General features: G+C 38.5%; 1 protein-coding gene across 2 annotated transcripts; it reads left to right on the top strand.

The window, feature by feature from the left end:
* LOC139939127 (adenylate cyclase type 10-like) lies at positions 1 to 25,451 on the top strand. Of its 2 annotated transcripts, XM_071934877.1 has the most exons (34): positions 1 to 129; positions 510 to 620; positions 1,330 to 1,476; positions 3,088 to 3,231; positions 3,654 to 3,862; positions 4,105 to 4,213; positions 4,680 to 4,763; positions 4,893 to 4,975; positions 5,389 to 5,545; positions 5,684 to 5,715; positions 5,875 to 5,993; positions 6,352 to 6,428; positions 8,315 to 8,498; positions 8,610 to 8,662; positions 9,283 to 9,448; positions 10,396 to 10,588; positions 10,773 to 10,859; positions 11,418 to 11,698; positions 11,821 to 12,058; positions 13,164 to 13,338; positions 13,471 to 14,136; positions 14,747 to 14,788; positions 14,999 to 15,245; positions 16,068 to 16,290; positions 16,618 to 16,755; positions 17,033 to 17,208; positions 17,514 to 17,658; positions 17,892 to 17,983; positions 18,316 to 18,434; positions 18,682 to 18,778; positions 19,640 to 19,755; positions 20,263 to 20,380; positions 22,973 to 23,168; positions 23,292 to 25,451. In XM_071934877.1, exons 1-34 carry the CDS (start codon positions 123 to 125, stop codon positions 23,616 to 23,618), a joined length of 5,358 nt encoding a protein of 1,785 aa, XP_071790978.1. In that variant the 5' UTR covers positions 1 to 122; the 3' UTR covers positions 23,619 to 25,451. The 2 variants fall into 2 exon arrangements, with proteins under 2 accessions (XP_071790978.1, XP_071790986.1); XM_071934885.1 differs by lacking the exon at positions 14,747 to 14,788.
* The last annotated feature ends 535 nt before the right edge of the window (positions 25,452 to 25,986 follow it).

Raw genomic sequence — 25,986 nt, 5'->3', positions numbered from 1 at the left:
GTTAGATACGTTGTTGTTGTCATGCACGACACACAAACGAGTTTTTATTTTTATTTTGAAAACGTTGTAATTCCACTCAACAACACTGCATTTAAAGAGAAGTATTGTCCATACTGCTAAAGATGACAGGTAAATCGAATATTTTATCCAACATTTTGACATTATTATGAGTTTTTAAGTCGTTCGATTCAACGGTTTATTAAGACTATGGCTACAGTAGCCTATGGATTTTTAGGCCTGTGGGTATGTATGAATGAAATCAAAATCGAGATGTTGTTATTGTTTCTCTACTCCAACCAATATTACATGTATTTTTGTCACTATCTTTCATAGATGTATAGGATCTAATTATGTAGTATTTTATTCATGTGTTTTATTTATTTTCCTGCTCTCAATAATTGTTGTAAGCGTATTAGTTTTCTAATTTAGTAGAGCGTATTTAAAATTTCCTATTATTATTATTATTATTAATTAAGTCTTAAAACTCCAACCCCTTGTTGATTTTCCAGCCAATCAGCTAGCTACGCACGTCCCTGATCTGGTTATGGGGGCTAACCAGCTCAAATCCCTTCCTCGAAGCCAAAAGTTTGACGGTGTGCTCATGTTTGCAGACATTTCAGGTTAGTCAGAATCAGATAGCCATTCATTAAGCTTCTTCCACATTTGCTTTATTTGTTCATTGAATATCAAATTCTGTTTTTAAAAGACTCTGGACACTATTGGTAATTTTCAACGACCAGTCTTCTTAATTGGTGTATCTCAACATTTGCATAAAATAACAAACCTGTGAAAATTTGAGCTCAATCGGTCGTCAAAGTTGCGAGATAATAATGAAAGAAAAAACACCCTTGTCACACGAAGTTATGTGCTTTCAGATGCTTGATTTCGAGACCTCAAAATTACTTCTTTCTCCAAAACTACGTTACTTTAGAGGGAGCCATTTCTCACAATGTTTTATATTACGAGTAATTACCAACAGTGTCCACTGCCTTTCAAAAACACTGGACACCCATGGTAATTTGTCAAAGATCAGTCTCCTCACTTGGTGTATATGTATCTCAACATGTTATGTACAAAATAACAAGTAAGTTTTTATGCTAACAATTATTTTGAGCAAGTACCACTAGTTTCCAGTTCCTTTAGAACAAAGTACTATAGTTCTTGATAGTTTTCTTTTATGAGATTGAATTCATTTGACGATTTTGGCGTATCGTACATACATTACTGAAAATGACAATGTAGGCCTGTGTTAGCTTTGCGATATTGAAGTATCTTGTTTATCTTCAAAATATTTGTAATATTTGATGTTGCAACATGTCTTTAATCCAGGATTCACTGCGCTGACTGAAAGATACAGCATGAGCTCTCGCAACAGCAGCAGTGGTGCAGAAAAACTATCTGCTGCCCTCAATAGTTACATTGGAGAAATCGTGGAGAACATCATAGGATCTGAAGGAGATATTCTGAAATTTGCAGGTTGGGAGAAACATTCTGGATGAGTTATCTTTGAGGCCATAATACAGTACTCGTCGCAAATTGGTTCAGAACAAAAACATTATTATCTTTCTCAAAGTGCTCAGTTATTATTGTTTTCGGATGTTCATTTTCACAATGACAAACTATAGCTATTTCTACCTCCATGGACAAACAAAATGTTACCGTACACAGTGGGCCTAATTGTGCGTGCGTCTTGAACTGAGGGAGTGTTTGTATGAAGACTTTTACTTCATTTTAGTCACAACTGTCACATTTCTTGAGGTTTTTGAAGGGATCAACTAGGCCTACCGGATACCAATTATTCAGGCAAATCAACAAATACCACACACACTTGATACACCACCCAGGCAACAAATAAAAGCTAAGCCAAGGGCACATGGTCCTGGGGCTGTAGTCCCAAATAAACCACTTGCAAATTCTTGCATCATTCTTTGGATTAGTAAGCTGTGGAACAGATAATCAAACATGATACATTTCAACCATGATACAGTTTTTTAAGTGTCAACATTAATTATTCCTTTTTTGAAGCGTTTCAAATGAACACAAGTTAATGGTGTAACTATTTGAAGGTAATCCCGAACTATATTATGTTTGCAGACAAAAAAATACATCTCCGCCGAGATTCGAACCCAGAACCTTTGAATAAGAAGTCCAACGCGCGGATCCATTGCGCCACAGTGACGACGTTGTGTAACGTCAAGGGCAGTTCATTTCAATACAACATTTATTTCCAATTCCTCAATCAATATAAATACAATGTTAGCAACGTGATACAAACATTTAAAGGGAAGGTACACGTTTGGTAATTACTCAAAACAAATATTAACTTAAAAACTGACTTGGTACCTAGCATTGGAGAGCTGTTGATAGTATAAAACATTGTGGGAAACGACTCCCTCTGAAGTAACGTAATTTTTGAGAAAGAGGTGATTTCTCACTAAAATAATAAAAGACTTCTAGATAGAAGTATTTTATTCCTATCTGAAAGCACACAAATTCGTCCAACAAGGGTGTTTTTTCTTTCATCATTTTCTCCCAACTCCGATGACCAATTGAGTTCAAATTTTCACATGTTTGTTATTTTATGCATATGTTGAGATACATTAAGTGAGAACACTGGTCTTTGACAATTACCAACAGTGTACCTTCCCTTTAAGGAAATTGGGGGCACAGCCATGTAAGCCCAACTTGTGTAAGGGAGTGCCAATACCAAAAATACAAACAACACAAACACAATAGAGTTAATACAGACAGAGCAGACAAAGCACAAAGCACATGACCAGCGAAGACTGGGACAACAAAGACACACAGCATTCCAGTGGTTACGTCCTACACTCAAGTAAGAATGACAATGACATCAAAATAAGAGGGCGAAAAACAGAAAGTCAATTTTGAAGAAGTATGACTTCAGATTACGTTGAAAACTGAATAGATTCTGACTATTCGTTAAACTAACAGGTAATTCATTCCAATGGAGAGGTCTATGATAACTGCATTATTGTTTAATAGAAGGTACAGTAACAATGTTTAGGTCGTATAGATACAGATGAGGAGCTGTATTTAGAGCCTTCCGTTTATGTTTTTATACAGGTGACGCATTTCTTGCACTTTGGAAGTTGCAGCGGGATAGCCTGGATTACACACTAATGAGAGTTATCAAGTGTGGTCTCCGTATTCAGGAAAGATGTGACAACAGAGAAACTGAAGTGGGTGTCAAGCTACGCGTCAAATTAGGTAGTTACCAATATTAACATGGCGGCGGACAACAAGTCTTATTAGACACAATTCAATGCCCTTTTGGATTGATTTTTCTATGCAGTTTTATATTTTTACGACCCCTAGTTATTATCATTCCATATATAACCCCCCCCCCCCCCAACGTGTTTCTTTCTTTTCTTGAATGCTCATTGGCCGGCTACGAGTGGGTAAGAAAAGGCTTGACCACCCTTGTGCATGATGCATGGTTCTCAGTTGGTGCCCAACATTCGGCGCTCGGCAGTGTACCGTGCCCCCCCCCCCCCCCACCCCACATTGAATCCTCTGAATGCTGTATTATAGAGGAATTCAGTTGTAGGTATATGCCTGGTTACTTTGCTTGGTGGACCGATCATATCACTTTGGTTGGTGAGTGAACTGAACATCGTTTTGCTTATTAGGTGTTTCCATTGGACCTGTTCGTGTAACCACTGTGGGCAATGAGGAGTCTCGGCACTACGTTCTCAGTGGGCAGGCTGTCGATGATGCCAATAAAGCTGAGAAGTTTGCTACTTCTGGATCCCTCGTCCTATCCCCCAAGACCTGGGCTTACACCCCTGAACATCAGCTCTTTGAGTACCGCATGCTGGAGGATCGAAGACATGTATCAGTACGTTTCTTATAAATTATATACTCATCATTTAAACTTTGCTACTTGATTCCAAGAAATGGTTAAACCCACAGATGTTCTTAAATGTCCTCTGTGGTCATTGTTGAGGATTACGAATCGGACTTTTGGGGCTCAGATCTATCAACCTTGTTCTTAATTTGGTTCAATCTCGTTTACAAGCTTGAGTCTAGAATTTTCTTAAATGTACATTGTATTGAAGTATTCGTTATTTTGCTGTGAAGGTGCTTTCAATTGTCGCCCAACCCATTGAGACGGTAGGTGCTAATGTTGACCCAAGCTATGGTAACCAGTACAGTAGAAACCAGAAAGACAGTGGTGGCAACCTCACAGGTAAGATATAGGTTAATAGTCGGGAACAGTATTATCTTGTTTATCTGACCAGGAAACCAGAAAGACAGTGGTGGCAACCTCACAGGTAAGATAACGGTTAATAGTTGGGAACAGTATTATCTTGTTTATCTGATCTACCCAACACAACACTCGGCCGTTTTGAAGTGATTTTTGTTTCTTCTACTTTTTCTCTTTTTATGTTTTTTGTTTTTTAATTTATTTATTTATTTTCAGGGGGGGGGGCACGTTACTCTGATTTTCAAGAGGAACATATTTAAAATCATTTTAAATTAATACCAACGCTGATAACTTAAAACTCTGAGGACGACCATAGAGTATAGACACAAACACAGAACAATCTGCCTCTTCTAACAATAAGACTTTGACATACTATATGAATAAGAAAGACAAAGTGGCATACTAAATATAATCAATATTGTAACAAGTGACTTTCTTTTCATTATAGCTGGACAAAGTGTGACTGTCATTCGACTGTCATGTTCCGCTCCAGCATCTACTGATGAGCACCATGCTGACGCAGTGGGAAGAGGTAAAGTCATTTTTCGTTTACATCTCTTTCAACGTTTGCATTTTTGAAAACTTTCCTCTGCATATGATTTCGAATACATAAATTTACTATGAATATCTGACGATTAAAGCTCTACGTTTTACTACACAGAACGAAGTTGGGCTTTTCGGTCCAGTACCGACGATGAGAAAGCAAGATTAAGATTATACATCATTAAACCGGTGCTGCAAAAGGTAGATAAAACTGCATGGTTCTTAAACAGAAAAATCAAATTTAAAGCTTGAGATATTCAGAAATTAGGGTGAGGCACGCCGCCAAAGTACAAATTTAGCGAACGCAAATATGAACCACCCAACCCTGGTTGATGGACAGCCACTGTTGCATCAGCTGTACGTTGTCAACTTTAATCCATTGAATATTTTGATTGTGAGTTAAATATGCCATATAATGTCGTTTAAATTTGATTTTGTGCAAAATTCTGTAGTTATTTTCAAAACAAAATGCACAGTTTATAATATAGTACCGGTGTCGTAGGGAAATCTGTCCGCGGAGATTCTTTCCACAGTTCTCCATTTTGGGGGACAGAATATCAAGGGACGGAATCTCGTGTCATATTGATAGATGAGTGAATCTTGTTTTCTTGTAGATCGATGATGATCTTCCTTTAGAGTATCTCTCTGAGATGAGACAAGTAAGTATAGTCTTCATTAATCTCGTAGTGTCATCTTCAGACCACGAGAGTGAGAAGCGCAATCTACATACTGCTTTCAACGTAGTATACGACGACATGAAGGAATTTCAAGGTAAATGTCTACTAGACTTCTTGCATTCTTATAGCGATCATTGTTAAATACTGTACAATAAGTGAAACAATTAATGTTTTGTTTTATTTCAAAACTCAATTATTAAATAATGAGCATTCTCTTTCTTTGTTTTATCAGGTTGTCTAAACAAAGTGTTCATGTTTGACAAGGTATGTAAATAACTAGGTAGTCTAAAATAAACATCGAAACTAACAGTGACTTGGTACCTTCTTCTAATCCCCAGATCGAGAACCATAAACGCCAACAAATTTTCACAAACTTGGTAACTCCACCAATAGTTATTGGATTTGTCATTTATTTTTGAATAGGGATGCACATTTCTTGCTATATTTGGTCTTCCTGGTTATAAACACGAGGACGACTGCGCACGCGCACTACAATGCTCATATCGACTACTGGAACACCTAAAAGTTACCCCAAATGTCACGTAAGTATACAAATGCCGGACCGGGTGATAACCAATTTAAAAAAAAAAAATCATCAGCAAAAAACGTTGTTACTTGTCTGTTGAAGCTGTCTGTGTAAACAGATTACTATTCTGTATGTTTATGTTTGACATTTCATTGACCAAACTCAACAAGCTACAATGAACAACTTCTCTATCTACGCTACATCTGCAAAACTGATAGACGAAGTTTGGCCAAATCAAACACTACATTACACGATGTGTATAGTCTAGTCACCTTCATTACAGTCCTATGCTAACAAACCCTGATAAAACACTCCACTTTTTTTAAACATTAATTCACATTGTGTTTTATAATACTGGGTGAATATTTCAACAGGCAAGCTTCTATCGGTGTGACAACTGGATCTACTTTCTGTGGGGTTATTGGACATATACATCGACATGAATACACTGGTAGGTTTATGCATACAACACGATCTATCCCCCCCCCCAAAAAAAAAAACAAACAAACAAACAAACAAACAAACAGACAAACAAACAAACAAACAAACAAACAAACAAACAAACAAACAAACAAACAAACAAACAAACAAACAAACAAACAAACAAACAAACAAACAAACAAACAAACAAACAAACAAACAAACAAACAAACAAACAAACAAACAAACAAACAAACAAACAAACAAACAAATAATAATAATAATAATAATAAGACTTGTAATGCGCACATATCCACCCTGCTGGGTGTTCAAGGCGCAGTAAAACCAAAAGACTTGAATTAAGCGGTACAAACACAAGATCGAAGATTAAGTGGTAGAGAGTTCCAGATGCGTGGCGCGGCTGAAGAAAAAGACCTGTCACCTATGGTGGCCCTGAAGGGACATCGCATATCGCAAACGTGTGCGCATACGTATGCAATGTCGTGAAACAATTCGCAAATATGTGCACACACGTATGCAATGTCGTGAAACAATTCGCGAATATGTGCGCACACGTATGCAATGTCGCGAAACAATTCGCGAATATGTGCGCACACGTCTGCGAATATTATTTGCGATGTCGTGAATGTTATTGCATACCATGTTGCATACCTTTGAATAAAATGTCTAATGATCTGGGGGGTTTCTTTCCAACAGTGAGATAAGCGGTAGTCATTGCAGCAGTAGTCTTTGTTGTGAGGCAAGCGAGGCATGTGGTCGTCCTTGGCCTGGTGCCAAGTTCCTGGGTATACACATGCTTTACAGAGGGAGCCTGCTGTAGCGCCACAGTACTCCCTAGATCGGTAACAAATTATCCACAACTATGACATCATCCTAATGGTATGCAACATGGTATGCAATAAAATTCACGACATTGCAAAACAAATCGCACTCGTGTGCGCACATATTCACGATTTGGTTCACGAAATTGCATACGTGTGCGCACATATTCACGATTTGGTTCACGAGATTGCATACGTGTGCGCACATATTCGCGATTTGTTTCACGACAGTGCATACGTGTGCGCACATATTCGCGAATTGTTTCACGACATTGCATACGTGTGCGCACATATTCGCGAATTGTTTCACGACATTGCATACGTGTGCGCACATATTCGCGATTTGTTTCACGACATTGCATACGTGTGCGCACACGTTTGCGTTATGCGATGTCCCTTCGGGGCCACCATAGTCACCCCATGAGTGTCGAGACTTGGGTTCAATGAGGAGAAGCATGGAACTTGATCGAAGATTCCTTGATGGAGTGTAAACTTGAAGCAGTTCAGAAATATACTGGGGAGCCTTGCCATTTAGAGCTTTGTGGACAATGAGCATCAGCTTGAAGATGATACGTTGAGAGATAGGGAGCCAGTGTAGTTGTTTCAGAATGGGGTGATAGAACAGGATTTTCTAGACAGTGTCACAATGCGGGCAGCAGTATTTTGGAGCCGTTGAAGTCGGGAAATCTGGTTGCCGTTGTCAAGACGAGAAGTAACAAATGCGTGAATGACCTTTTCAAACAAACAAACAAACAAACAAACAAACAAACAAACAAACAAACAAACAAACAATCATATAAGAGCATAAAGAGGCTGTAAAATTAGGGCGTGGTTTGTTCCCCTCCCATTGATTAGCATTGCTTAGCACTCATCGACTAATGTGAAGTTTTTCCATTATGCGATTTTACCATAAACGAACTATCGTCAGTCACTCTCTGGAAGTTTTGTTGTAATTTTGTGTTAACTTTTGAAGATTATTACTTTCGTCCCGGCTAATGTGTTTTTGTGGAATTTGTTGTTCGCTTTTCTTTTCCTTGTTTCGTTCTTTTAACTTGAATCCTTTGTATTTGATCAGTGATTGGGAGGAAAGTGAACATGGCTGCCAGACTCATGATGCATTATTCTGGTAGAGTATCTTGTGATCCTGAGACGTTTCATCATTCCAAACTACCAAGACACTTCTTCCGTGAACTTCCTCATAAAGAGATGAAAGGTGTCCGGAATGCTGGGGTCATCCAGGAATTTGTCCAAGGAGAAGAGTAAGAGTTACAATCAAAGTTGGTCTTTATTTATTTAGACACTTATATTCAGAAAGGAGAATAGTTCTTACACTTGTTATCAACCCCAAATGTTTCCCGTTTTTGACGCAGATCAGAGACAGTGACAGGAAATACGGTCCCGGAGTTCGATTATCCACTTCTTGGTAAGAAACTCTGCTTATTATCCACTTCTCCCTAAGAAACTCTGCTTATTATCCACTTCTTGGTAAGAAACTCTGCTTATTATCCACTTCTTGGTAAGAAACTCTGCTTGTTATCCACTTCTTTGTAAGAAACTCTGCTTATTATCCACTTCTTGGTAAGAAACTCTGCTTGTTATCCACTTCTTGGTAAGAAACTCTGCTTGTTATCCACTTCTTTGTAAGAAACTCTGCTTGTTATCCACTTCTTTGTAAGAAACTCTGCTTATTATCCACTTCTTGGTAAGAAACTCTGCTTGTTATCCACTTCTTGGTAAGAAACTCTGCTTATTATCCACTTCTCCCTATGAAACTCTGCTTATTATCCACTTCTCCCTAAGAAACTCTGCTTATTATCCACTTCTTGGTAAGAAACTCTGCTTGTTTTACACTTTATTTTTCAAACTCAAACTCCTTTCCCTTTTTTGAAAAGGTCTTACTTTTTCTTTGAAACAATTAAAAAGCTCTTGGAGTGACTGTGGTGTGAATGAAAACACACCAACAACAAGATAATCCAAAGAATGTTTTTAAATAAAGTTTCGTTTTTACTGAATCATCTCTTAATGTTACGATATCGTTTCCAGGGCGTGATAAGGAGATGGGTACATTCTTAAATGAGTTAGGTATGATTCGAGAACATAAGGAACGAGGTGAACATCGCCGTGTTATAGTGTTTGATGGCCAAGCAGGAATCGGTAAAACTAGAATGCTAGACGCTGTCATCAAGAAGGCTGCCATTGAAGATAACCTGTAAGTTTTGACAATACTCTAACTCAGTCGAATCCACAAACTCACTTGGTCATACTAGTATTGATATAATACACTAAGTGCACAGCCACAACCATGGCTACATTTTTTGTTACAAAGACCTTTGCAGATCTTGTATTCGACAAACTCGAGCACTTCTTATTCATCATTGACACAGCGATTGTTATAGTGATGTATAAATAACAGAGAGATATAAACTGCTACTCAGTGTTTTTTTTAATATGTTGTTCACGTAACAAAACATGTCTACCTATGATGGTGGCTGTTTACATGATCTGAACACTTAGTTCACCAGTTACAACTTGCAAATCAAAAAACATTTTCGAGAGGGAAAACGAAAATGGTATTCGTAACCTGATGGTAATAGAACTTTAAGAAACAAATGTTTATGTTTATATAGGATTTGAGGCATTGCATGGTGAGGTATCAATGTATGTTTGGTTTGCGGTAACACCATGTGTGTATCTACTTGCCAGGTAGAGTTTGTTCTTAGAGAACTGTCTTGCTTTATTCTACTGCCGCGGAGTAGATAATCGGAGGTTCGGGAGACTAGCTTGCTCTAGTCATCGTCAGGAGACTAGTCGATGACTAGAGCAAGCTAGTCGAAACGTTGAGACCAATTCAGAACTGACTCCGCGGCAGTACAGTTAATTACGATCATATAAGCTAAAGTAGTAGCTAGTCCAGTCTATTTTCTATACCATCCGCCCTGGTAACAGTTAAGAAGCAGGACAGTTCTTTTCAGAACTGAGAAGTCTCCCGAACCTCCGATTATCTACTCCGCGGCAGTAGAATATAGCAAGACAGTTCTCTAAGAACAAACTCTACCTGGCAAGTAGATACACACATGGTGTTACCGCAAACCAAAAATACAAAAATGTTTATGTTCATATTAATTTCTTTCATCCTACTTGTATGTGTGATTCTAGGGTGATATCCAGCGCTTTGACGATGACTGATGCTAATGTACCGTACTATACTGTTAAGCGTCTAGTAACCGTACTTCTACAAATGGAAGATTGCGCAAGTCACGTGGAACGGGAGCATGCGCTGTTGGAGCACATTCAGAACGAGGCTCTACGGGAAGATCTCTGCCTTCTGAACGACTTGTTTGTTCTTAAAGTACGATTGATAAAAGTTCTTGCATACCATGACTGACCAGATGTTTTCCTATCAGCGTGTTAAGTCATATCATTATAATGCATTAGTTCTTGTTTTCATTAGCATTGTTTTCTAATGTTCAATACTCCATCCCTGAACTTGTTGCCACTTTCAGCTGTTGTTCTTTATTGATTGTTTACCTTAGTTACCAACAAACCCAAGATTTCTGAACATGACGAGTGAGCAGCGGATACGTGAGCTTCATAATCTTATTGCCAAGATCGTCCACCAGGTCAGTCAGTATTGAATAAGAATAATAGTAAAGGTCTCAGTCCTCAGTAGAATACTAAAGATACAAATCTTACTGTCACTCAGTCCTCAGTAGAATACTAAAGATACAAATCTTACTGTCACTCAGTCCTCAGTAGAATACTAAAGATACAAATCTTACTGTCACTCAGTCCTCAGTAGAATACTAAAGATACAAATCTTACTGTCACTCAGTCCTCAGTAGAATACTAAAGATGCAAATCTTACTGTCACTCAGTCCTCAGTAGAATACTAAAGATACAAATCTTACTGTCACTTAGTCCTCAGTAGAATACTAAAGATACAAATCTTACTGTCACTCAAATGTCTTTCATTTATTTTGAATCGCATTTATTGTTTAGTCAAACTTTGAGTACATTGAGTATGTTTTTAATTACATTGAGTATGTTTTTGATTAGGAGACTGATCAAAATGAAGTCCGAGGGCTCGGTTAAAAAGAGATCTCCCTTATAAAAACCATGTGTTTTGGTTTTCTTTTTTTTGCAAATCGGTTGATTTTTATTGTTCTCCTCGATCCTAGTTCACTCTCCACCAATGTGTAATTTTTGCCGTGGACGACGCCCACTTTATCGATCCAGACTCTTGGGGCTTCTTGATTGATTTTGCTGCTGATTCCTCAGCTGTTTGTGTTCTGACTATGAGACCCTTTAAACCCGACAAACCACCATGCATAGCTGCCCATCGTGTTCTATCCCATCAAAACACCTTGCATATTAAACTCGGCAGTCTACGCTCTAGTGAGATGGCATCATTGGCGTGCCAGCTTCTTGATGTAGTCAGAGTGCCCCAAGATCTTGTTGGGTGAGTCATCAAAACATTTTGCAAAAACAGTGTGGAAATGTTCAAATCATGGACTCTTGCGGAGTTTCCGTTATGAAAAGAAAATATGAACCTATTCTTTGAATTGTCGTTTCATCACACAGAATACTCCAGAAGAAGAGCCACGGCATTGCATCTTGGTGTGAGCAGCTCGTTCAGGAGCTCATGGCAGTTAATCAACTCATGATCGTTCCTGAGGGTAGCAAACAAGCAGCCGTAGCTGATGACGAAGCTAGTCACATTACACCGAGTGTTACTGTCTTACAGAAGTCTAAAGAAAGTAGTGCCAATGGTGGCACTACTGGAGCTGGTCGCAGCCGACGATCTAGCGTAGATAGCGGGGTGGGTATACCGTTTGACATGAACTGTTAGTTGTAGGCAATAGATTCCGAAACGTATCATTAATTGGCCAGCTGTGAGCGAAACAGAGTGATTTGAAAGTAAACTGCCAATTTCCGTCCGTCCCTCCGTCGTGGGTGCGTCCAACCGTCCGCATTCAGTGGAATGTTCAAGTTTGAGCGTGAAGCTTCATCATTCAAGTATTGAGTTGTTTTTTAAATCCAAAATCCAAAATCTAAAATCCCATAGTGACAGTCATGTTTTGTGGTTCCCAACCATTGATCTCCATTATACATTATACAGTATAATGGAGATCAATGTTCCCAACCATGTTTATAAGGAAATGTAGAAGTTTTCGGGGATAAAAGCCAAACTAAACAATGCTCTCTTGATTTTAAAGAGCCAACGTCAAATTAATGTTGATGTTTTAAAACTGACTAATAACTTTAACCAATACAACCATGCAAAATTGCAGCAGACACGCACATCAAATAATTGCACAGTCGCACTAAGAATAAAACTCATGATTGTTTCTGAAAATCTCTAAGGCAATTTTGTGTTTAATGCCCGTAACTCGTTGTTGTAATGAAGTGTCAGCTTGAAACTTGTACTACATGTTGCCACTGTAGATTTATATATCAAAATAATATAACTCACAAAAGGACAAATTAATACTCAAGGAGAATGAGCTAAAACAGCAAAAGCATAAACAGGTTTGAGAATAGTTTATTCCAAAAGTGCCAATCTATTATTTTTTTATTATCATAACTCGTGTTTCTGTCTGTGTAAGATACCAACGAGTCACCATACATCCATGCCTATTTGTATATCTTCCCTGTCGGCCCTCAGTCATCCTTTTTCACTCCCATATCGAACCAAGTATAGACAGTGGTCAAACGCATACGACTTTGTAATATCCCCACCCCTAACATCAGTTGATCAATGATTTGTTGTTTCTATTAATTAGTCATTGTTTATCTATGGGGCGATTTGCAGCTCGATATAGCAGCTTCACTGAACTATAAACGTTAATTTGGACATTGTACTGTTATTTTAGAGAGAGAGAGAGAGTAAACATGCTAAATGTTTTCCTGTTTGTCTTTAACAGTCACCAATGTTTCAGGTACCTCAATTGGCAACCCACATGCTAGACCAGCTACGTGAGATGCAAGAAGAAGGTTTACAAGATGATGATATAGATGAAGATGAAGAGCCTAACATGGTGTGTGTTGTAGCATCTGGAATCAAACTAGCAGATTTACAGATACCGGATTCAATGACAGGTGACAATAATAGAATGCTCGTTAATATTGGTCTTTCTTTCTTTCTTTCTTTCTTTCTTTCTTTCTTTGTCCACTAATAATTGACACACTTTTGTAGTTGATATTTACTGAATGTGTTTGGTTCTTCATCAGGCATGATGCTGGCCCGTATCGATCACATGAAACCATCAGAGCAAATGTTGGTAAAGTGTGCTGCCGTTCTTGGGCTAACATTCACCCGCCATATGTTGGAGATCATTGTTCCCAACACCACTAGCTGGAAGATTCGTCGCCTCCTCCATATCTTGATGAAAGGTGGAGTTTTTGAGTGTGCTACATACCACCTGACAATCCATGGGTTGAGCTATGGTGTCAACCAACGTATAGCAAGCTCTGTCTCAAGCCATTTCGGCACTCTGGGTCATGGTAACCGACTTACGGCTGGTATTATCTGCCACTGTCCAAAAACTGCGATTCAGGAGTCTGATGTGGAGGTTCCGACTGGGTCGAGTTATATGTTCATGACAGACTGCAGCCATTTGAGATTTACCAGTGCTTTCATGCAGGAGACAGCGTATGGGTTGTTTCTCTCTGAGCAGCGACGTAAACTTCACCGACAGGCGGCAGAATATCTGGAGTCCCAAGCCCATAAGTGCACGCCCTGCGGTGGAGGTGATTTCCTACCCGGTAGTCATCAATATCTTGAGGAGACTAAAATCACAACAAAGAAGACTCGAGAGGAGACTACACGTAGTAAACAAAGCTTGAAGCCGGACAAGGTTAAAGATATCACAACCGGGGAAAACCATTCGCATAATGGTAGGTTCGAGCTTCAAGTTGCTCTGTAGCAATTTGTTGATTGATTCGTATCGGTGTATGTCATTGTTGTGTTGTTGTTTGACCTCATTGTTTGTTTTTTATGTTAAATTGAATGATTATTTTGTTAAATGACATAACATTAGATTTGACTAATCATTAAACGAAATCGAATGACCCTTTTTAGTAGCATTCGATTTCGCGCGAAATAGAATAGTTTTGTGGTTAGATTGGCTGCTCATTTGCCGAAATTGACCGAGAATTGCTCATTTGCCGAAATTGACTGAGAAAACCTATAGAAAACCTATATTGTAGGTTTCTCGATCGAATTCGGCAAATGAGCAGCCAATTTCATTTTATGCGTTCGCATTAAAGCTGCTTTGCCTCTCAAGTTGTTAATGCGTTTCAAATTCAGAATTCGGCCATTCAATTTTGTTTTAAGTCGAGTAAAATTCCTTTAGCACTATGTTCAATTTAGTGTATCGTTACACACACGCCTCAAAAAGCGTCTGCGAATTCGAATGCAGCTTTGATGAATTGTTAAGTTGAATGATTATTTTTGAGACCTTTTATTACTATTTATTAACGAAAACATGTTCTTAATTTGTTTCAGGAAGAAGTGCCCGGCAAGTCACCTTCGATAAAAACAGAGGAGGTAAACAAACAGAATACTGCCGAAACGTTGTGGAACATCTACTGTATTCCGCAGCAAAATAAATTGAAACTAAAACGATAAAGACAGTTCCTCGTCCAATTTGGATCAACAATCAACTCGTATTCATAATACATTTTGTTCCATTAATTCTTGCTTGATTTTGAGGCATTCTGAGTTCTTGATTGAATGTCTTTTTTACTCGTAATATAGAAACCGAAAACTACGTTCAGGACCACACAGACAACATGATGAACACCATTAAGAAAAGCATCAGGCGTCGTAGTGTAGCATTTGTTGCACCACACGGTGAGAACGAGTCACATGTTGTGCTGAATGATGACGAAGGTAGTGATGAAGAGGACAACCCGTCTATCGCTCCGATTAAGTACCATCAATCCCGGAGAGCTACGCTTACTATACGTAAAGGATCACTAGACAACAACCTTAGCGTTATCAGGTACAGTGAACACAACAACTCTCAACAAACTTAAACTTGTTCATGTATTCAAGCTTAACTTGTGTTTCTTTCTGAGACAAGGCATATTATGTTCGAGAGTGCCAACAAATTAACCGCATGCCTTTAACATTCTTAAGGAAACAACAAGTTAACCAAGCGTTTTTAAGATTGCACAAATTCCAGAATTGACTGCCCAAAAATGAAATTGAATGACTAAACACACGCCTCAAAATAAACTCCTGCGAACTTGAACGCAGCTTCGATGAATTGTTAAACTGAATGGTTATTTTGTTAAATCCAATGACGTAAAAGTAGAGTTGACTTGCCGTATAAAGAAATCAATCGAATGACCCTTTTCAGTAGCATTCGATTTCGTGCGAAATAGAATAGGCTGGTAGTTAGATTGGCTGCTCATTTTCCGAAATTTACTGAGAAAACCTATAATTTACAGTAAGTCTATAAAGACATTGGACAACAATAGAAAAATGTTAAAAAGTAAAAGAATGCAGAATGAGTCAAAATGCAAAATAACCCCCAACATGCAAAAGCAATCCAACCCATTAAAAAAAAATATATTTATATATATATATATAAATGTAAAAGAGTCGTATGTCGAACTGCCGCCCTGTTATATTTGTCCAGCACCTCCAAATATGTTTGGTCGTAGCAAGATGGGACTCTACAAATTAATTGTATTTTCATTATTAATAATTATTTAGAAGAAAATTCCTAAAATTTGTATTAAAAAAAATATGATGATGGCAATATTACATTGAGCGTTCAATATCAGCGACATGTACTTGTTGTCCTGATTATATATAGCTTTGGTGAAATCTATGAGTCGCCGATTGCCAACCGATCTGCAAGCCCAAGTACTCTGGATTTGGAGCGGATGGATCTTCGAGAATGCCGGTGTGCTGATGTTCTAAACACGGTGTACCCTCAGCTAGTGCGTCATTGGAGAGCAGCCTGCTATACAGTCAAAACTGTTCATTTCCTATCTGAGGCTGGTAGTGCTGCAGTAACCACTGGCAACCATTTGCAGGTTGCATTTTGTTTATCATTCTACTACGCGTTTAATAATCAAGCATCGTTTAATCACAAATTCTTGCTTCTAATTATTAGAAGGCCTACATCATTCTGTAAAGCGGGCCAAAAAAATCTCTGCGCAACAAATTAATATGATTAGAACTGCATGAAAGAGGACTGCAGCTTGTTGTTAACCTCGGAGGAGTTTTTGTTTTCTTAAAACAGACAAAGAGTATGGGATATCTTATTGTGTATGTGACTTGAGTTTATAGTCATAAAACTTATATGCATAATAACGATGTATGCTCATTCATCATTAAGTGTGATATTGGTTTAACTTCAGGCTCTTTCCTACCTACATGAAGCTACCAGCATGATTAAGGATGTCGATAGTGGTCACAATCCTTTGGCAGACGATCCAGCAACAGCTGTGACAATTGACAGGCAAGAGCGCGCCAAAATACAAAGTACAATGGGTCAAGTAAGTTTGCTACGACTATTTAATTATTGCAACTCGTTAATAACCCACTGTAGTCAACCACTCTGTATACATGATGTCGTAAGATTACAATGATTAAATATATCAGGGCTCAAGTTTCACAAGTTCATTTTGGTATATTTCATTTTCGCCCAAGTGACAAAACAGTGACATCATTGTTGTTTAAGGCCGTACGATTTTAGTTGTTTCCAGTTGAAATTTGTATATAAATGTTATAAATTGTTATGCCTATAATGCGGAACTCTTATTTGACTAACAGGCTTTGTTTAAAATGGGCCGCTTAGACGAGTCCATGCCCCACTTCAACCAGGCCCTTAAACTCCTTGGCAACAGGCAGCCGTCTTCCAGAGCAGGAGCTCACTTTAAATTGTTGATAGAGGGCGTACGTCAACTCTTTCACGTTTGGTTTCCGGAGCGGGCCATCGGAAATGCCTCGTAAGTGATAAAAATTTGACTTAATTATAATAGAATTTGTAGCTGTTAACAAGGTATTCCTTATTTATTTATAAAACATCAAGTTTTTCCCCAAAACAGCCTAAGAATTATATTTTTATCGTTTATATTATAGGGGTCTGGTTTAAACACATAACCTTGACAGCCCCTGTCTGTCCATGGTCTGTCCAACTTGTAAATCTATAGATTTGAAATAAAATAAATACAATAAAATAAGTAGGTCTAGTAGAAGATAATTTAGTCAGTGGATCACAGCATTACTCGTCAATTGTTCATTCCTCCATCAGTAAGCGCATCCAGTATATTGAGCAAGCACGGTGCCTATCTAACATGTGGCATTCTTACAATCGTCAACCAGACAGTCTACGGTGTCTTCTAGCTGCCACACAGCAGGTTAATCTAGCAGAGAAGGCCGATGAAGATTTGCACGAGGTAGATACTAGTACCTGCTATCATTGGTGTTTGTAGGTCACTGTACATGTTGGACCAAAATTATTTTTCAAACAGTTTTGATTAAATAATAAAACAAGTGTTTTTTTTTAATTGTGTGTTGCAATAATTAATAAAAGTTGTCTCTTGATCAACTTTGATATTCGTTAACCTTGATAACTTTATTTCTACCGTGGCAGTTTTTAGAAACTAATCCAAGTTTGTTTTATTCCTAGCTAATAAGCGCCTACAATAACATCATTGCTTCTTGTCAGATGAGAAAGTGGATAAGTACGGGCGATCACTACGAACAAGTTGCGATGAAAAGGTACAAGTTTACAGATGGGTTTGCACATGACGTCATTGACCGCCATCTTTGACAAACAATGGCACTGTGCAGCGTGTACACGGGCTGCTCATGTTTCATAATGGCGGCCAGTTACTTTTATGTTGACTTATTTACGGCATTTATATAGACATGATAGCTTCTCCAATGTACAGACAAACAGATCGAAGACCAAGGAACAGGAACAGACGGCATCTGGAGGTCGGACATATTGAACAAAGACGTAGACAGAAATATGCAAAAGAGGACAATTTCTGAGTAACCCTTTACAATTTAAGGGTGGCTGTCTAATCTAATTACTTTGACTGTTTCAGATGCATCGATTCACCAGTTGGCGTTGGTCCTGATGACCTCATTACCATAGGTCAACTTTACAAAGAAAGTATGAGAGTTCGTCTTGGTAATGGTCGGATACAAGGCGCTTTAGACACGGGTTGGTTATTATACTCACTACGCATAAATGGGTTTAAACAAGAAAACAAAACATTTGACTCCACTATGTTGTTTTAACATAAAGCAAGTAGTTCAGTTTTGTTTAATCAAAAAGTCGTATGCAAAGTTCATGTGCTCTGACATTTTCAGCAAATTAATAACAACCAATTTAAACGTCGCTTTTATTTTATTTCCAGATAAACTGAAATCTCAAAACGGTCATAAAGTTTAATATAATTTCTGTATAGGATATAGTGCACTGAAGATAACGGAGAAGATTCACGATATTGATCTTCAAATGCAGACACTACCACTGCTCGCACATGCATTGCTGCTAGATGGAAGGTAAACAACACTCTAACGTTTACCGATAGTTTAAAGAGTCAAGAAACCAATCGATAAGCTATTTCATGTGCTAACCATCTTTGACATGTTCCCTACAGTAACTTGTAGTAACAGCACCAAATTCAAACTCTGGTGTTTCTAATCAGCAGTGTGTGGGTTCGAATCCCCAGCCGTGACACTTGTGTCCTTAAGCAAGACACTTGGCTTCGTCCATGGCTTCGTCCATGGCTTCGTCCGTGGCTTCGTCCCATGGCTTCGTCCTTCCATCGCTTCATCCTTTGGATGGGACGTAAAGCCGTTGGTCCCATGTGTTTTGCAACGTATGTAAAAGAAGAACCCAATGCACTTGTCGAAAAGAGAAGGGGTTCGCCCCGTTGCTCTTGGCTGATGTGGCTGATAAATGCACCGTACACCTTGTAAACCCTTAAGGTGCTAAATAATCGGATCTCAGAATTCCTATAACTTTCAATAACCTCTCTTTCTGTATAAAAAATGCATACACTAAGCGTAACCTGTTGGTAGATACATGTTTTAAAACATAAGACTTTGGTATTGGTATTATCATTACTATTATTATTGTTAAAGGAGGCTTTTAAGACGATACCAAGTTTATCAAAGGGGGGGGGGGTAATACAATACTGATGTCGTGAAGAAATGTAAATAATTAATCATGTTATTATATGACCAGTGCAGTAATACATCTTGCTTTGTACCCATGGAGTTCACACGGTTAGAACAAGGAAATTTGGTCTTTAGCTTTTCCGTCTTTTTGTGTCTTCAGTAAAGTTTACTCAGCAAATAAACCAACGTTGATTTAATTTTGATAATGAGTTTCAACGATTGATTTGATTGTCGCCATAGGATAGCGCAGTGTGTAGAGATGTTGGGGAAGCTTTCATACGCAGCCATGGAGGAAGAAGATGCACAGGCACGGGCAGCGTATTACTATGGATGTTTGGATCTCATATTAGAAGCAGGTATTTCAACATCAACAACTTTAGACCAACCATTGTCCTTTAGCAATCTAGAAAATATGACATTTTAATACAGCAAATATGACAGGGTTAATGACTTTGATTGAATTGAACTGTCGCGTTTAACGTTTTTGTTTTGTTTATAAGCAGGAAGCTAATATTTTAACAAAAGTAACGATTCGAATATGAAGTTTCAAAACCGTACCCATCTATTTCTACCTCCAAGGTAGGTCTTTGTATGCAAAGCTCCCTTGGAATTATTAGACCCATCTAAGGACTGCCACAGCTGCCAACATAAGCATCTTAAGCATCAAAGAGAGATATGTTCATCAAATTATTGAGAGACTAAGGAAACATTCTTCTTTAGAATCAGTGAGATATCAGTTCTTATATTTATGTAGGCCTATAGTGTCTTATTGACAAGTGTTTTATAAAGAGTCACGTCGTGTTTAGGACTACTAGAGTCAGTCTAAATTGAAACTATACCCGTTCAATCTACTTTGTCATCAGGTTTTGCTCTTGAAAGTCACCAGTCTTGCGTAGATTTTGCTACCATGGTAACTGCAGACTCTTCATATTCTGTTGATACTACACCACGATACTATCTTACAGCGTGCTTGGCACTGTGGTAAGTTAAGCCTTTTATAACCTTTAGCCAAAGTATAGTGACAATGAGAATCATTCTTAATAATAAGTCAATTAAATAACTTAACTTAACTTAAATTAACTTAAATGCATTTATAAAGCGCTTTAACACTGTTTCAAAGCGCTGTACAGTTAAGAAAAACATAAACGGGAATAAACGGGAATTTCAAGGCTCTTAAAGTATTCCCTGTTGGAGGAGTTAGAACAAGGGAATCAATGTGTGGTGAAGAGGTTTTCAACTAGTGGTTTAAACCGGCGCCGAGGCCTGGACTTGATAATTTTACCGAGACGAAGTCGAGGCAGTAGCCATATACAAAACAACGCGATTTTCCCTCATTTTGCCAACCAAAATGTGAGGGCGCACTCGCTGTGTGCAATTGACATAATCATGGGAAGGGTCTATTGGAAATTGGATTTCACGGTCATACGTCACCAAAATAAAAACAAATACGCATTAAGTTTGCAAGGATTTTTTATTAAATAAAATGCATTCCGTCCTAATCTCCACGATAATTTTCGAACGTTCTTTCCATAATATCACTGTCCTTTTTACATCTATGTGCTCTTTCAAGCTTGTTTTACTCAAATTTTGAAAAAGAAGCACATTTTTTTCCTTTTCGTATCAGGTTCTACCATAGAGCTATATGTGTTGATCGCTAACTTGCTCTGCGTTTTGAAACCACCCTAGGCGCAGAAATGTTTGATGTGTTGCGTGAATTCGGAACGATTTTAATTTTAATAGAACACACATTGCAGCGATTTTTTTAATATTCGGCGTGTGCGCTTAACGTACGCGACTGCCCAATCGCGTACGTCCCCGCTACGAAAACCGTAACTTCGACTTGATTGACGTACTTAAAAAAAAATGACGCACATGATGCTCGAAGTTTGTGACGCTGATCAGCAGATTGTGCGTTCACATTTGCTGCATTTTTTGCTTCGATGACACATAAAAAAAGAACAAACGCACTATCGTGCAAATTGCCGTACAATTGCCGTACAAAGTTTCAAGCTTTTGTGTTGGTTTGTACATAAACATGGCGATACGCCCACACGGCTTCAAAACCTTAGTGCGTGTATAACGGGATGTTAGCGCTCTAGTCAATATATATAGCTCTATGGGTTCTACCCATCATTCAATGACATTGCGTCTACGCATCCGATTAGTGTGTACGACCTAAATTTCATTCTGAAAAAATTCGTACGCATTTGCGAAAAACGATTGAGCACTGCGCTTCTTTTTACGCTCTGCGGGTGCATGCGCTGCGTACGCAGTGAATACGCAGCGAGTATGAACCGGCCTTTGTGGCACAACTGTTTCAGCCGTTGTTCTTGACCATTCCAATAGGAATGAAGAAAATGTCTTATAAGCACAGGGGTGGATTTCACAAAGAGTTAGGACTAGTCTTATCACGAGTTAGGACCAGTTACTCGTCCTTACTTAGAACTATCCATGCAATTTGTATATCTCCTAGGACTAGTCCTAAGTTAGGACTGGTCCTAACTCTTTGTGAAATCGACCCCAGGTGCAATTGCAAGCGCGCGTGTCAACACTTTTTACCGGTGTTGTACCCCTCTCTCTTAAAGCCATTATACACTTTCGGTAAACAGTATTGTCCAAGTCCCACACTTCGTGTATCACAACTTATATATAAAACAACAAACCTGTGAAAATTTAGGCTCAATCGGTCATCGGAGTCGGGAGAAAATAACGGGAAAACCCACTCTTGTTTCCGCGCGTTTCGCCGTGTCATGACATGTGTTTAAAATAAATCCGTAATTCTCGCTAACGAGAATTTATGTTGTTTTACCGTTTTCTCAAAAAGTAAAGCATTTCATGGAACAATATATCAAGGGAAGTCTTTCAACATTACCTTCTGTAAACCCTGTAAAGTATTTGTAAATCTGTGAATTTTTTTTTCTGTACCGAAAGGGTCCAATGGCTTTAAAATTTATGCATGACGTCAAAACTCTTACCCAAAATGAGGCTATGGGCGCACGTCCCCCATCACTTGCAGTGGCCGTGCCCATCGCCTCGTTTTGGATTAGCATTGTGACGTACCTCATTAATAAATATTAAGAAAGGCGTATATCATCCGCCAACCCCTTGTGATGCCCTCTCGACCAAGAATCGGCCCGTTTTTATTTACATTAATACATGAGTGCGTTAACCAGAACCTGAAATATGACCCAAACTTCAAGATGCCAAATCACACTTTCTTAACAAATATTACTGAGACCATTATAAGATTACTCCAAACCTGACTGATGTGACTGCATCCGAAATTGCAGCAAAACCACTCTTGCTAAACATTGCACCTTGAAGCACCTGGTATAGCATCTTGAGCGTTAACAACGCAGCAAAATTAATTAGGTAAAGAACAGTCGAAAGTAGTGAATTGTAAAAACCTAATAAGATACAAGGTATCAAAAGATTTTTGTTTTCAATTTCCACTTCATTATCCCAGGAATTGATGAGCATTCTGTGTCAAGAAACAAAAATAATTCGCTTTACTGAGTTTTCTGTCCAGTTTCAGGATGAGCCAGTCATCTAATTTGTTTTTTTCATCATAAGGTACATGCGCAAAGACCGTGTAGATCTCGCCAAGCAGTGGCTAGCAACATGTGAAGAGGCTGCACCATCAAGTCGTCTGCCAAATATGACGACCGTCAGAGCAGAGTTTAAGATCTTAGAATGCCGACTTCTGGCTTACTATCATGCCCTTAAAGCTAAGAGGGACACCGCGAGGGTTAAGACCCCCGTAAAGAAGGTAAAGTAGACTCTCTTTTGATGTTGAATATCTCACTGTAGAGTCGGGCACGAATCATTATTAATTCTATATAGAAATAGTCAATACTTAAATTCTGATTTGGGAATCATTGTGAACGTGCAGATGCTGAAGAAACTGAAGAAACACACCTCACGATTCCCGGGTTTATTGCCACGTTATCTCCATATGACAGCCTACATGCACAAACTCAACGGCTCAGATAGCAATGCTAGATCCGACCTGTTGAATTGTATTCAAACCAGCCTGAAGAATGGCAATCGTAATGAGGCATCATGGGCTGAGCATAGTCAGTCTGTATGGTTTGATCCTACCCACCCAATGACTCAAGACGAATTCTGGCAAAGATCTACTGAGGAAGATCTGGACTGGCATGTGGCAAGTACATTGGAACCAGATATCATTAAATTTACATTACCTGCACCGAAATAGATTGGAAATATACTTCGGTACCTTCACGTGACGTCATTAAATGCGATTGAGTATGATTCTCTAAATGTTTACAAAGGAATATAGTATAAATGCAGTAATTTAGACTAGTTACTTATAGTAACAAAACAAGAACTTGAAATTTAGCAAAATGAGCTTACCCAAAAATTATATTCTACTATAACAATATTTTATTCTAAGTAGTTTAGTTGTGTGTTGGGCCTGATCATATTGCACAGAATGTGCAACCATCTTGCACAGAATGTTAAAGCCGTTATATACTTTCGGTAAACAGTATTGTCCAAGTCCCACAGTTGTGTATCACAACTAATATTTAAAAAAACAAACCTGTGAAAATTTAGGCTCAATCGGTCATCGGAGTCGGGAGAAAATAACGGGAAAACATTGAGTAATGACCAATAGTGTCCTCTGCCTTTAAATAGAAAAGTTGGTTGCATTGTTTAGATTAGCTTCAATACATTGTTTTATGAGTCGGGCCTAGAATGTTGGTGCGTCTCATCAACGAAGAGATGTATGTTTTAAGACCTTTGTGTTGTTTTCAGTACTTTGAATAGAGGTCTTATAACGCAATAACGAATAAACTACCCGTTTGCATTTGAATATGACGATTTACATTAATTGCTAAAGATTTTGACAAGATGCTGTTTCATCAGATAAAAGGAATCGTATATCGAAAGGAATCGTATATCAAAAACGCCTTTTAATAAGTTCTTACATCCTTTTCAAAATAAAGCCACCACTCTCAAGAACATCATCTCTCTGTTAAACCACCCAAGTTTTTCGTTCCTTTTGTGACATATTAATTATTATGACGTTTGAATATTTTGGGTGTACAAAAAAATGAACAAATGAAAAATGGGTTAAAACTTGACCCAAAGAGCAAAGTCATAAACAATACATTTAAGTTAAGACCTAAACAATACATTTAGACAAACAATACTTAAATGATCAATTCCCCCGTTACAACAACAAAAGATACCTCTCTTAGTTCAACCATGCAAAGTATCAAGAATAAAGGAACATAATAATCCGGGTAGCTATACGGACCATCCCACATAACCCTCAACCAAAAGGAAAACATTACGGTAACAGATGTTACTCTTATTCAAGTTATCGCTTTAGTCCTGCATGGACTTGACTCAATGAGTCCCATGATAGAGCCGTCGCCAGAAAACTATTGTTTTCGGACGTATGGTCGGCGCGTATATAGACTTGATTCAAGTCCCATTCTCGTGTGAGAGGTCCCTAAAGCAATATATCACGCCAACTTACTATGAAACAACCCGTATAGCATACAGTACAGTGTGTGGTCCCGATAATGAAACAATTTTGGGAATGCAGAGAATCACAAAACAGTAGTTTCCTGGGGATGGCACGGGATTGGGACTTGAGTCAAGTCTAGCGCGTATGGTGCATATTTCATTTGTTTGTTGCATAAACCATTATAAACACGTTTATTTGAACGAAACAATGACCATATTTGAAATTATCCTTCCCGAAAATTTTAAATGCGTACAACGTGGTATACCATGCTCAGGCAACACACGAACGATCAAAATAGGCATCCCAAAGCCACGCAATGGTGATTATGTAAGTCCCCCACCCCAAATCGATTAGTTTTGACTCGTCTTTTTATAAAGGATTTACCGTCCAGTACAATACATCACACAACGTTGCTGACTTATCAATGCTTTACTCGCACAGAACTTTCTTATTTAACAAACTTAAGATTATATATTTCCATAGATTTGTATCTGTTCAGCTAAATTAAATGGGGCGATATTTGTCCAAATCTGCGGCGTTGTTGTTTCATTAATAGTTTGTGTATGATATCAATATTCCACCAAATGTGTCCACGCGACGAGCATATATACACATAAAGAATGTTTATGAGAGTGCAATGGTGCGCGTAATTATGTTCAACGAATGAACATATTCGCACCATTGCACGAATGAAAAACATTCATTATTTGTTTTATATGACATCCAAGTAGATCTTTGTCATTTTGATTGAAAGATTTAACTTTCAAAACAAACAAAGCGTAGGCCTACAATTTTTAATTGTAGAAGCCGAATGCTAGTAATTTTACTGATATGCCTTGCAGTAACACTGCTGCGTTACCCAAGTGGTTTGGTCACCTCCAACGAATGGGAACAAATCGCATCACTAAACAACTCTACAACTGGTCACCAACCCATGGGAAACGCAGATGAGGGAGCCCTAGAACATCATGGAAAAATGTAATCCAGAGGGACCTCTCCGGACTGGGCACTGGGTGGTCTGTGGAGGAGGCAGAAGTGGCAGCTCAAGACCGGTCTATTTGGAAGCATCTCACAAGTCAGGCAGCCG

This window comes from Asterias amurensis, chromosome 1 (assembly GCF_032118995.1).
Source record: "Asterias amurensis chromosome 1, ASM3211899v1".
NCBI classification, from domain to species: Eukaryota; Metazoa; Echinodermata; class Asteroidea; order Forcipulatida; family Asteriidae; genus Asterias; species Asterias amurensis.
This window is presented reverse-complemented; position numbering and strand designations above follow the sequence as displayed.

Coding starts and splice junctions, on each gene's coding strand:
- LOC139939127 (XM_071934877.1), top strand. Junction 4,214..4,679: donor CAGTGGTGGCAACCTCACAG/GTAAGATATAGG, acceptor TTTTCATTATAG/CTGGACAAAGTGTGACTGTC. Junction 14,137..14,746: donor GGAAAACCATTCGCATAATG/GTAGGTTCGAGC, acceptor AATTTGTTTCAG/GAAGAAGTGCCCGGCAAGTC.